At 48.2% G+C, this 13,993-nt stretch overlaps 1 protein-coding gene across 1 annotated transcript in view; it reads right to left on the bottom strand.

The window, feature by feature from the left end:
• ACAD9 (acyl-CoA dehydrogenase family member 9) overlaps positions 1–13,993 on the bottom strand; it is a 46,684-nt gene that overhangs the window by 14,862 nt on the left and 17,829 nt on the right. The window contains exons 3-6 of the mRNA XM_061128984.1: positions 5,512–5,613; positions 2,582–2,688; positions 1,925–2,025; positions 1,008–1,086 (exon numbers count right to left, since the gene is read on the bottom strand). Coding sequence (XP_060984967.1) covers positions 1,008–1,086; positions 1,925–2,025; positions 2,582–2,688; positions 5,512–5,613 — 389 coding nt within the window. The remainder of the gene's footprint in view (positions 1–1,007; positions 1,087–1,924; positions 2,026–2,581; positions 2,689–5,511; positions 5,614–13,993) is intronic.

The following is a 13,993-nucleotide window of genomic DNA, read 5'->3' as shown; positions in this document are numbered from 1 at the left end:
GTGTGTGTGTGTGTATCTGAGTTTGTGTGTGTGTGTGTGTGTGTGTGTGTATGAGTTTCTGTGTGTGTGTGTGTGTGTGTGTGTGTGTGTGTGTGTGTGTGTGAGTTCTGCCTCTAGCACAGGACACCTTGGGGTGGGAGGGAAGAAAAAGGAGAGGGTGGGGAAGGGGAGAGACTCCTTGACAAACAGCTCTGCATAGAACTTACTTGGATTTTGATTCAAGCAACTTGTCTGGGGGGAAAAAAAAAGAAACACCAAACAGGTTTGAGACAATCAGAAAAATACGGGTGGTAAGGAGATGGTAGGCAGTCATCGTGCTCAGCTGCCTCAGTCCTGTCTGACTCTTTGTGACCTCATGGAGTGAAGCCCGCCAGGCTTCTCTGTCCAGGGGATCCTCCAGGTGACAATACTGGAGTGGAGTGCCTTGCCCTTCTCCAGGGGGTCTTCCCCCGACCAGGGACTGAACGCGTGTTTCCCGCGGCTCCTGCACTGTAGGCAGACTCTTTGCCACTGAGCCACCTGGGAAGCCCAGAAGCCGTCATCACGTGTTCCGTGTCCAGCGGTGCTGTGACCACCCTGTAGAGTCACACTGAGCCGCCCTGGCCGCTGCCCAGAGCTGCAGCACGACAGGGGAGGCAATGGAGGTAGGAGACGGCTGTGGACGTTCCCAGCAGTACACGTGTGTGTGTGTGTGTGTGCTTCAAATTCCGTGTAATAGAAAAAATTAAAAAGCAGACACACAAGCACAGCTCCATGAGGCGGGTGGCACTCCAGAAGCCCGCAGACTCTGAGGCCGGGACGTCGTGGTACCTATCCTGCCCCAAGGCAGACGGGACGGGGTGGGTCACGGAACCTCTCTGAGCCCACTTGTTCCTCCAACAAAGGAAGATGGTCAAGGGGTGATTGTGTCTGCCCCAACGACCCCTGGAGCATGGGGAGTGGCCAGAGAGCGCGCTGAAGGCCCGGATGGAGACGCTGACACGGCCCCGGGGGCCACGCGGCCGTACCTTGGCGCCGTTGAGAATGTAGTGCCTCTTATCTGCACTGAGCGTGGCCCTGGTCCGGATGGAGGCGGCATCGCTCCCACTGCGGGGACAGACACAGCTGGTTGGGGACAGACAAGCGTCCTCAGGGCCCCCACAGGAAGTTTCAGAGTGGAACAGAGGAGCTGACAAGCTCTTAAAGGGCCAGGTAATAAGTGAATTCAGCTTTGCAGGCTCAGACAATGTGTACACAAGCAGGTACATTCCAATAAAAGTTCATTTACAAAAACAGGTGGCAAGGTGGGTTTGGCCAGTCCCACTTTATCACCTTGGATGAAACTGTGTCTGTGAGGACATTTGGGAAGCCTAAACAGAGAGAGGTGGGTTCACATGGTGCCAAGCTCTGAGATTGGCCTGCTGTCAGAAGCCCTGAGTCCACAGCAGCTAAGACTCTGGGCTGATGACCCACCTCGCTGAACCTCAGTCCATAGCCTGGACAGTGCGGATGACACCACCCACCCTGCAGAGTCTGAGAGTCGCTGTGACCGTGACTCCTGAATGCTGTTTGTATATCAGGAGGGTGGTGGTTTAGTCACTCAGTCGTGTCCGACTCTATTCGGACCTCGCGGACTATAGACCCCAGGCTCCTCTATCCATGGGATTTCCCAGGCAAGAACACTGGAGTGGGTTACCATTTCCTCCTCCAGGGGCTCTGCCCGACCCAGGGATCAAACTTGGGGCTCCTGCATTGGCAAGTGGGTTCTGCAGTTAGCACTGAGCCTCCAGGAAAGCCGACAAGGAGGGTTGCAAAGCATACGACAGTTACAGAACAGGTGCTGATGGGCCTGTTCTCGTCTGTAAGGATCACCAGGGAAGAAGGGAGGTGACAACGAGAGCAGGGAGTGGACAGGAAGAGAGGCTACGGGGGGCGCGGGGCTGACCTGGCTGGCTCCGTCAGGCAGAAGGCGGCCACGTGCTCCCCGGACGCCAGCCTGGGCAGGTACCTGGCCTTCTGCTCCTTGCTGCCAGCCAAGATGATGCCCTGCGACACACACGGCTCGTTCAGTGGCAGCGAGAAGAATGGGTGCCACGTGCTCACAGAACATGCTTCCTTCACGTGAGGGGGCTGCCCGGAGCTGGCAGCCCCAGAAAATAAATGGGGAGCTGCTGGGGGGTCAGGGAGCCCCCGCACAGGGACAGGCCAGGTGGCCCGCCACAGTCTCAGGGTGGGACTCGGCCTCCCCGGCAGCTTCTCCACTGCCCAGCTGGGTGGTCGGAGCCACGGCCGAGCCTGGGGGCGCTCCGCCCCAGCTGAGCAAAACCCCCCAAGGGCTGAGCTGTGGGCCAGGGGGCCTGCCCTGAGATGCTCCAAGTCCAGTGGAGGACAGCACCAACAGCAGGGCAGACATGCTCAGGCCCCGAGGGAGCAAACCAAGGGCGGGAGGGATCACTTCCCGCCCACGGTGCAGGCAGGCTCCATGGAGGCGGCGGCCTCTGACCGGGGCCTGGAAGGATGGGTCAGGCGATGGGGAGGAGGTGGTTTCCAAAGGAGCCAGCTGCCCCGTCCCCCCATGTGCCCCACTAACCCACACCCTGACCTTGAGGCCGATGGCCTGGTGAGCCGCCAGAGTCACGGCGATGGAGGCATCCAGGCCGATGACCTCTCCCAGCCGCGCGTACATGGTGTTGGAGAGGCCCAGGCCACCTAGGGCGGGAACAGAACATCCTTGCTTACTCTCCAGATTCCTCCCAGAAAAGGTGCCGTAAAGTACATTCTGCTCACCATTTTATAAGGAACACAACATAGACAGCTACAAAGAAAACAAAATACCCATTAACTTATCACTCAGCGCATTTCTGTCTACATCATTTCAGACCTTTTCTAGCTTTATAATAAGCACATGCAGATGCGTACTTTAATATAAAAACAAAGTCCTTACATACATAAAGTCACTTGAAATGCTGTGAACAGCAGACCCCGGGCTCTGTGGACGTGAGCTGTGTTCCGCGTCCCCCCCCAGGACCTGTCGGCATCTGGGCAGGTCTCTGCGCTGCGGATGCTGCCGTGGGGGCCGGTGTTGCAGGGGTGTCCCGGGCCCTGCAGGACGCCGAGCTGCATCCATGGCCTCTGCCCACAAGATGCCTGTGGCTCCCCCTTCCCCACAGGTCTGACAGTAAAACATGTCTCCCAATGTTGCCAGACATCCCCTGGGGGGCAAATCACTTTTAGGAGCAAAAGGACAAGCACAGTGAAAAAGCAGAAACCCCAGCAAACTTGTGTATTCTGCGTTTCGTCTTCACCTTCCAGAGGTGGCGGGGTGGCCTCAAGCGCATCTGACAGACCACCCAAGGGGCGGAGCGGGCTCTGGGCCCCCGCACGGCCCCAGTGCAAGGGCACAGTGTCCCCCGGGAAGCCAGCACCCTGCCGCGGCCCCCGCGTCAATCAAGACACTTTGTTCCTACTTGTTTCATATACCGATGTCCGTTTTGCTTCTTTAAAAAAAAAAAAATCTTGACACTTTTCTTCAAGAAAAGGAAAGTCTCTCAGTCGTATCCAACTTTTTGCAACCCCATGAACTATATACAGTCCATGGAATTCTCCAGGCCAGAACACTGGAGTGGGTTCTCCAGGGGATCTTCCCAACCCCAGGATCGAACCCAGGTCTCCCACATTGCGGGTGGATTTTTTACCAGCTGAGCCACAAGGGAAGGCCAAAAATACTGGAGCTGAGCTATGAGGAAAGCCTTCTTCAAGAAACCATCAGTGAAATCATGGGGGGGGGCGGCAAAGAGTGGGGAAAGAAGACAGGTGAATGAGGCTGCTGGGGGGGCTGAAGAGCAGGAAGGAGAACTGGGCGCAGAAATTTCCAACCAGGCTTCAAAATGCTTCAGACTGGGAAAATTTCTGAAAACTATTTTGGGCGTGAACATAAGGTTGTAGTTGCCTTAATTTCCCAAGGAATAGTTAAAAAAAAAAAGAAAGAAAGAAAATGAAATAGTTCCAAATGTAACCATTTCATCATCTCATGAAAGAGCATTTTCACACTCAAGAGGAGCTCATAAAACAGAGTAAGGGATGGAGCTGGGCAGTCACACACACACGCACACACGCGCGCTGGCATAAAACAGAGAGACACAAAAAGACGTGCTCAAGTTTCACATAAACTTGTGTGGAGGCAACAACTACTTCTCCCGAATCAGGAAGCACTTTCTTTAAGACCCTGGGGGAAGCAGATGCCGTCACCAAGCCGGCTGCGTCTGGCAGCTCTCCTCCACACGCGTCCTTTCCGCAGCTGACGACAGGCCAACCACCACACTCTGGCTCAGCCTCCTGCTCTGTTCTAATATTGGACGCGGCCCCCACCTTGCGGCAGACACTTCCCGGGGCCTAGGAGCTGCTGACAAAGGACCCCACCGGGCCTGGAGGCCTGGGGATAGCGCAGGGCCCTGACCCCGCAGGCTGCAGGTGCGTCCGAGGCCCGTGCTGCATCCCACCACCAGCGGAGCACCCGCAGAGATGATGTCATGTTTCCCCCTTAGACCGTAACCTCTTTTATTACTGTCATTTTGGAAATGTGGGAGGGGGTACTTAACGGGAGATGAGCAGGAGACACCCTGTAACAGCTTAAAACACGGTGACAGACAGACACACAGACGGAGGTTCCCCCTGATACTGCGGCATCACACTAGTTCGTCCTAAAATCTCAAGCTGTCTCAGACTAGAGCCGCTCCAGCCTGGGTCCCGGTGGGACATGTTCTACAGGCACGAGGGTCCCCACCCTGGGCTGTGACATGGGGGGTGTGTGGGGGGAGCGGACTGCACTTTCACCCTGGAGCTAAACCAGCGTCTGGGCCTCGCTGTGCAAACTGACCCCTGACGTGGACACCATGCTCACAGCCACGGACGTGCCCGGCTCTCAACACCAGCAGCTCTCCGCCCCAAATCCCCGACCCCGAGCTGAGAAGCAGGAGGCTGCCCCAGCCAGGGCTTGGGGGAGGGCTCACAGAGCAGGGAGGCTGGGGCGGGGGGGTGGCATGCTGGTAGGAGAGGATCCTGAGCACACACACCGGGCCGTGTCCGGGCTGGTGCCCATGCGGGACTATGTTCTGTCCCTCTGAAACGTTCAGACGCAGAGCACTGGCGGCCTGGGGCTGCTCCTCCATCAGAGAGGCCGCGCGGCCATCGGCCAGCCTGCCCGGGGGTGAGACCCAGCCCTCCTCCCCCGCGGGGCGCAGAGAGCACAGACACCCTGCAGGTCCGTCCCCGCCCCGACCCCCCCATGGCGGGCAGCACAGAGCTCACCAGCTTTTCCTGCCACAGGCCCCTTCACCAGGCCCCGCACTCACCAGCCAGCCCCCCGAATTTAGCCCACAAAGGGCAGCTCGATTAATTTCTGCATTTTTGCAGCCTGACCTTGGACTTAATGCATTTTCAAAGGCCACCTTTCCAGAACAGAACCGTTTCACGGACAAATGCAGAGGGCTTTGCTGAAAGCTGAGCCAGCTGCGTGGAGGCTCCCTCACTCACCATATTCTTCCGGGACTTGCATTCCAAAAAGCCCCAGGGACTTCAGTTTCTCCAGAGTTTCATCTGGGATTCTTCCCTCCTGGTCAATTTTTCGAGAGTCCACTGCCAAGAGGAAATATTTTGATTAAACAACATATGACCTATGTTTATACAAACAGAAGTAAACAGAGCAATCGTATTTTACATATGTTAATGTTGTATATTACAACACCGGCAACAGAAACTTCAAAACTGGAAACTGTCTAGCCGAGGTCACTTCTGTTTGATTGTACCTCACTAGCCTAGCAAGAACTGCACTTCAAAGGACTTCCAGTACGCACAATGATTCCCTGCATAAAACTGCAGCAAACTAAAATTTATGAGACCTAACCTTTTCTGCCATCTACCTAAAAAGAATTCAGAGTAATGCTAGTAAAGATGATCCAAGAACTTGGAAAAAGAATGGAGGCATGGATCGAGAAAATACAAGAAATGTTTAAGGACCTAGAAAAACTAAAGGACAAACACACACTGATGAATAAGACAAAAACTGAAATGAAAAAGACACCACAAGGAACAAACAAACAGGATAACTGAGGCAGAAGAACGAATAGGCGGGCTGGAAGATAGGCCAGGAGGGAGTGGCAGGATGTATTCAAAGTGACAAAAGGAAAAAGCCTACAACCAAGATTACCGTCCCCAGCAAGGCTCTCAGTCAGGTTTGACAGAGACAAAAACTTTACAGATAAGCAAAAGCTGGAGAATTCAGCACCACCAAACCAGCCTTATGACAAATGCTAAAGGAACTTCTCTAAGTAGGAAACAAGAAAAAGACCCACAAAAACAAATCCAAATCAATTAAGAAAATGGTAATAGGAACACATAGATGGATGATTACGTTGAAAGTAAATGAATTAAATGCTCTAACCAAAAGATACAGACTGGTTGAACAGATTAACCAACAAGACCCAATATATACTGTCTATAAGAGACTCACCTCACACCTAAGGACACATATAGATTTTGAAAGTGTGGGGCTGGAAGTAGGTATTCCATTCAAATAGAAATCAAAAGAAAGCTGCAGTAGCAATACTCATACCAGATGAAATAGATTTTAAAATGAAGACGTGCAGGAGACAAGGAAGGACACTACATAATGACCAAGGACTCAATCCAGGAAGACGTAACAATTATAGGTGTTTATACACCCAACAGAGGAGCACCTTGATGCATAAGGCAAATAAGACGTCTCCCCCGGCGTCTTTGCATGATTCAGCAACAACCTTTCATCTTGGGGGCTCGTCCGGGACTCTTCAGGACAAGCTGGGAGCTAACAATTCCAGCCTCATTCCTTTGAACTGTTTCCTGAAAAACTGGGATATCTTTGATCCCCAGGGCTTAAAGAAGACACACCTGGTCTTCCATTGTGATACTGCAAGGCCACGGCATCCATTGGAGGATGGCGAACGGTGGCCGGTTGGAGGGTCTCTTAAGTATAATACTGTTTTACAATTAGACCGGTTCTGTAGAAATCAAGGGAAATGGGCAGAAGTAGCATATGTGTTGCCCTTTTTCTCTCTGCGAAATATGCCAGATTTGTGTCCTAAGGCTATAGATTTGGGTGTGACTCCTTCAGCTCCCTCCTGTCCTCCTACTTTGCTAGGTGAGATGGAGGACAGGAGACAAAGAGATAAAAGCAGGTTTCTCCAATCTAGAGCAGGAAGAGAGACTAAGGAACAGCCACATAAGCTGTTGCCTCTTCATGAAGCACCCAGCGGGAGAAACAATCAGTCTATGAGAGTTAATAAGCCTGTTTCTTATCAAGAAACACAAAGAATCAAGGAGGATCTGGGAGACTATTTAGAGGATCCAGAAAAATATATTAGAGCTTTTAAACGTGTTACTCCGCTTTATGACCTTGCTTGGAAGGATGTGATGTATATACTGGGACAAACGCTGACTTCCAACTCAAAAACTTGAGTTTTGGGAAAAGCGGGTGCTTATGGAGATGAATGGTTTGGTATGGAATCAGTAGGGAAGAGGGAGGACGAGATAACCGCCCTCCCCACTGGGAATCAGGCGGTCCCAACTACAGAACCAGACTGGGACTACAATACAGCTAAAGGAAGATGGGATCAGAGTCATATTGTCAGAGGTATTCTTGAAGGACTCAGGCAGGTGCGTGCTAAGCCTTTAAACTATGGCAAATTGGCAAACATAGAACAGGAGGAGAAGGCAGCTCCTGGTAAATTCCTAGATAGACTGAGAGAAGCCCTTCGCAGATTCACTGAGATTGATCCCAAAAGTGAAGGGGGAAAAGTGATCTTAAAGGGTAGATTTCTCAGTCAGTCAGCTCCAGATATCCGCCATAAGCTATTAAAATGGGCGCATGGACCAAATCAGTCTTTAAGTAATCTGTTACAACGGGCTCAGACAGTCTACTTTGGTAGGCAATATGAGGAAAAGAAAGAAAGGCAGAAAAAGACAAAGGAACAGGTGGAAGCCTTCGCAATGGCTATGAGAACCTTCTTAAACAGCCTGAGAAAAATACCCAGAGGGACCCAGGTGAAAAGGGATGGGCTTGCTATTACTGTGGAAAGGAGGGGCACCTCAAGCGGGATTGCCCTCAGGCATCTAAGCCGCCCCCGGCTCCATGTCTGGTCTGCAAGGGACCACACTGGAGGAGAGACTGCCCCTAGAGGCGTAGGTCTCAGGGATCGGACTCTCAAGACAATCAGGACTGAAGGTGCCCGGGGGTCCCCACACAAGCTCCCGTCCTAGTTACACCTGAGGAACCCTGGGTATTAATAACTGTGGGGGGCCAATCCGTTGATTTCCTCTTAGATACTGGGTCAACTTACTCCGTGCTTACTGAAGCCCCTGGCCCACTTTCTTCTCGATCCGCTTCCGTATTGGGACTGTCTGGATGAGCCAAAAGATGGGCCTGATAATCTATGTGAGCCTACTCCTGCTGACTCCAAAAGTCCTGAGTCTGCCATTTGATCCTCAAGACAATCATTTCCTGTCCTGGGCTCATTCTTACGCTAAATTCCACAACCAGTCTAATTGCTGGGTCTGTGGAACGCTCCCCTCTTCATCAGTGAAAGGCTCACGTGGTGGACATCTCCACTTCAAGGAAAAGACTTTCTTCAAATCTGCAAATATCTTCGACAACAATCGCATGTGATGCCTCTTCTTAAACTGATGCAACCTTAAGATGGACTGACGTAACTATGGACAGAATGTGACTTTTCATTTTGATTAAAAAAAGTAAATAAACTAATACTTGGTATTACTGTTTATCTAAATAATTCAGACGTATCTTCAACATTAGGTGTAATACTTTTATTGTGCCTTGGTTAAATACAAACTAAATAAGATCTTATTATATCTGTTAGAAACTTTTCAACAAGGAAAGTCACTTGATGTGAAGAAAAGTCTCAGGAAAGAAAATGCAAATCAGTTAAGAGCTTTGGGTGATCTACGTTTGCCAATGGTTCATGGTTACTTAAGGAAAGCAGAATGTGTCTTTTTAACTTAAGAGGCTTTAAGAAATGGAATGACATTTTATTAAGGGAAAAGGAAGTAGGTCTGACTTCAGTTCAGTCACTGCAGCACGCCAGGCCTCCCTGTCCATCACCAACTCCTGGAGCTTACTCAAACTCATGTCCATTGAGTCGGTGATGCCATCTAGCCATCTCATCCTCTACTGTCCCCTTCTCCTCCTGCCTTCAATCTTTCCCTTTCAGAACAGGCAAATAAACTGATGAATATGGAAAGTGAAAAAGGCATGTGGAAAGTGGACCCCAAGAAAAGTACAGTGCATGGTACAAGTTATCTTGAGACACTGAACTGCCTTTGAAATCTTTTATCGCTACTTTGACTAAGTGAATAGCTATTATTTCACGATGAATATAAGCCCGTACCAGACTGAAACTTTCTCTATTAAGAGAAAGAAGTTTTCTCGGAATGCAGGTTTTGATAACAGACTGTGAATTTCTTTGCCTGTAAGTGATTTGTATTTACCTTTAAAACCTTTTGTTACTTTGGTAAAATAACTACTATTTCACAATGATCTATGAAGACTATGGTACATGTAGGTAAAGCTCATTCTGCTTTTTAAAAAAATTAACCCCTTATTGTCAGACTGTTGCTATCCTGATGTCCTTAAAACACAATGGTCTACTCCTAAACCAGCTAATTTAAAATGAATAAACAATGACTGTAAATCAAACAGTCAGGACTATGGGAAATCCCAGACAGCCATTTGGCCTTTTCTGGTTCTCTGACAAATCTTTTTTTTTATTTTTAAATGGGATGAAGCCTTCCTCAGTTGCAGGGTTAATGCCCTTACAATGAAAAAAGAAAAAGGTTAAAAATGTGTCTTCCACTTGGAGTATATTTTCTACAACCTCCAGTGCTCAAGGCACTTAACTGGACAAATTATTCAAGCCTTAACAGAAACTTCACAAATTTCTTAAAACCATCAATGTCACTATCATCTTCAATCATCAGGCAAGGACAACAGAACAGATTAATTACATGGGATGATTATAATTTTCATGAATTTTTGTCTGACATATTGTTGCTGTTAAGTTGCGTCCGACTCTTTGAGACCCCATGGACTGCAGCACGCCAGGAAGTCCATCACCAACTCTCAGAGCTTGCTCAAACTCATGTCCATTGAGTTGTCCTCCTGCCTTCAATCTTTCCCAGCATCAAGGTCTGACATATTACTGGCTTCTAATCTTTGTTTTCAGATATAAAGAAGCTCTTCTCTTCAAGTTACTTATGGTTTAAAACAATTTGGTAATTTACACCTGTGGGTAAAAACAACATTTTTCTCTCTTCCTTGTCTCTACAGAAATTAGACACACTTGGGTTCTGAACAGCCTTATGAGGTAAATAAAGGACTGTCTACAGAAATCTCAAAGTATTTTGGAGACCTCTAGAAGAGAAAACGGAGAAGGCAATGGCACCCCACTGTAGTACTCTTGCCTGGAAAATCCCATGGATGGAGGAGCCTGGTGGGCTAGTCCATGGGGTCGTTAAGAGTCGAACACAGTTGAGCGACTTCACTTTCACTTTCCACTTTCATGCATTGGAGAAGGAAATGGCAACCCACTCCAGTGTTCTTGCCCGGAGAATCCCAGGGACGGGGGAGACTGGTGGGCTGTGGTCTATGGGGTCACACAGAGTCGGATACGACTGAAGTGACTTAGCAGCAGAAGAGAAAAATCCCCAAAATCTGACAGCAGACTTTGGCATGGCTTTCCTGGCCTTGAGAGGCCTCTGGGAAATTTAGTTTGAAACCTATTCTGAGGAATAAGAGTCATTATAGAAAAGCTACATGTTCAATGGGCCAAACTTATTTTCAAAATAAATTAGTCTTGACTGTGTTTAACAAAAATGGGGGTTATGTTCCACTAGCCAAAGTAGCAATAAAAGCCTTCAAAGGCAGTTCAATGTTTCAAGATAACTTGTACCATGCACCCTACTTTTCTTGGGGTCCACTTTACAAACGCCTTTTTCAATTTCTATATTCATCAGTTTGTTTGCCTGTTCTGAAACAGCCACCTGTGAGTCAGACCTACTTCCTTTCCCCTTAATAAACTGTCATTCCATTTAAAGCTTTTTAAGTTAAAAACACACATCCTTGGCAACGTTTCTACTTCTATTCATCTTTGGGCCATTTATCTTTACCCTTCTTGTTAATTTTGTTGGTTCTCAGTTCAGTGCAGTTGCTCAGTCGTGTCCGACTCTTTGCAATCCCATGGACCACAGCACGCCAGGCCTCCCTGTCCATCACCAACTCCCAGAGTTTACTCAAACTCATGTCCATTAAGTCAATGATGCCATCCGACCGTCTCATCCTCTGTCGTCCCCTTCTCCTCCCGCCTTTAATCTTCCCCAGCATCGGGGTCTTTTCCAGTGAGTCAGTTCTTCGCATCAGGTGGCCAAAGCATTGGAGTTTGAGCTTCAACATCAGTCCTTCCAATGAATATTCAGGACTGATCTCCTTTAGGATGGACTGGTTGGATCTCCTTGCAGTCCAAGGGACTCTCAAGAGTCTTCTCCAACGCCACAGTTCAAAAGCATCAATGCTTCGGCGCTCAGCTTTCATGATAGTCCAACTCTCACACGCGTACATGACTACTGGAAAAACCATAGCCTTGACCAGATGGACCTTTTGGCAAGGTAATGTCTCTGCTTTTTAATATGCTGCCTAGGGTGGTCATAGCTTTTCTTCCAAGGAGCAAGCGTCTTTTAATTTCATGGCTTCGGTCACCATCTGCGGTGATTTTAGAGCCCAAGAAAATGAAGCCTCTCACTGTTTCCATTGTTTCCCCATCTATTTGCCATAAAGTGATGGGACTGGATGCCGTGATACATTAAGTTAACTTTAAAAATGCCTTCCAAAATTAAAAACAAATTACCAATACAGGTAACATTCTATTTCTTGATCTGGATGTATTCATTGCATAAAACCGCTACAACTAAACATTCATGAGACCTAAACTTTCCTGGAGGCGTTTACTAAACTTGAATTTTTGATTTACTACCTGTACCTTCTAGAAAGTAAGAGAACAAACACGTTACTGCCATTACTATCCTGAAACGTTTGGCCACACCAGACTCGAGGCAGTCTCTGGACCCAGCCCCAGTGTTCAGAACCACCCTCTTTCCCCAGAGTCCACAGGTTCTGAGAACAAGTCAGTTTGTCGACTATGAACATATGTTCAGCAAAGGAAAACTCAACCATCCCTGTGTTAGGTCTGCAACTGCAGACTTTCATATGAGTCAAGTTCAAGTGTTCCCATAAGCTGCCAACAAATTAAACTTCATCACCATTATAAACCATAAAAACAACCATAACCATGCTTACAAATTTTTATACACATGGGTCAATAATGAGAAATATAGGTTCCCCAAATGGAGTGCAAACCCCTCATTTTTTTACTTTCACAACTTTACTGGTGTATATAATTGGCACGTAATGAACTGCACAAAGAGAAAATAGTTTTTTGAGTTCTGAGATCTGTTCGCCCATGAAACTGTCCCCACATTCAACAAAAACCTTTCCATCCCGACTTCCTGGTGTCTGTCTGGGATCAATCCTTCTGTCTCCATCCCCAGGCAAGCACTCATCTTTTCGTCTATGGATTAGTTTGCATTTTCGAGTTTTACATACATGGGATCACACAGCATTTTGTTGGTCTGGCCTCTCTGATTTGGCCTAATTGTTCAATGGCCAATGTGTGAGTATGAAATTGTTTACCTATTCACCCCTCGAAGGACATTTAGGTCATTCCCAGTTGGGGGCCCTCAGAAGGAACATCTGTATTCAGGTTTTGGGGCTGTGACATGTACTGCACTCTGGAGATATGTACTGCACTCTGGTAGGGTAGGCTCAACTTTTAAGAAAGTGTTCAAAAACAGGCTGCCTTAGCATACAGCATGCCGAGGACACGGAGAAGAGCCGTGTGTCACTAGTAGAAGAGAACCAGCCTAAGCCTGTCTGTGCATTCTCAACAGGGCAACACCACCCCCTGGGGGTGAAAGCTGGTTCTGGAGGAAGGGAAGCAAAAAAAAAAAAAAACAAAAAACACAACTTATGCATGAAGGACAGAATACGTACAGAAACATGTACAGTATAGTTGTGGCATTACAATTTCACAAAGAGAGACTTCCTGGGTGGCCCAGTGGTTAAGAATCCAGCTGCCAACGCAGGGGACACAGGTTCAGTCCCTGGTCTGGGAAGATCCCACATGCCTCGGACTAACTGAGCCCATGCACCTCCAATCCATGCTCCGCAACAAGAGAAGCCACGGCAATCAGAACCCCGTCATCCCAACGAAGACCCAGCGCAGCCAGAACTAGATAAATGAATAAGCAATTTTTTAAAATGCCACAGAGGGATGCAATTAGGGTAATGGGGAATGAGAGGGCAGTAATAACGAATAAAAATGTTGAGAAACACTGCCCTCCAGGCTGCTCTGCTCCTTCTAACACTTAAAAGCAAGTCTTGAATGGGTCAAGCTGAAATCCACAAGGACCAACAGGCAACAGAAAACTAGGAGGCACATGAAGCAGCAGGGAAACATGAGTGCAGATGAGAATTAAAAAAAATCAGCCAACTGATTGTGACCCAGGAATAACAGAGATGACAGCAGACAAGAGCATTACAAGAGTTATAACTAAATTCTAAATTCTCAAAAAAGTAGAAGGAAATATGAGCATAGTAAATAGAGATATAGGAGGAAAAAAGAAGTCAAATCAAACTGCCCAGAGATGAAAGACCGCTTAAGATGAAAAACCCTGGATTGGATTAACAGTAGATCAAATACTAGGGGAAAAAAAAAATTAGTGAACAGAAAACATAACAATAAAAACTATACAAAATGAAAGACAAAAAAATAACTGAGCATCAGTGAATTGTGGGATACCCTCAAGCAGATGGCTCTCTATCTGTGTATAATCTCCAAGGGGGAGGAGCGAGTGG

This window comes from Dama dama, chromosome 24, assembly GCF_033118175.1.
Source record: "Dama dama isolate Ldn47 chromosome 24, ASM3311817v1, whole genome shotgun sequence".
Lineage (NCBI taxonomy): Eukaryota > Metazoa > Chordata > Mammalia > Artiodactyla > Cervidae > Dama > Dama dama.
The sequence above is the reverse complement of the archived record's forward strand: the minus strand, read 5'-3'. Positions and strand labels throughout refer to the sequence as shown.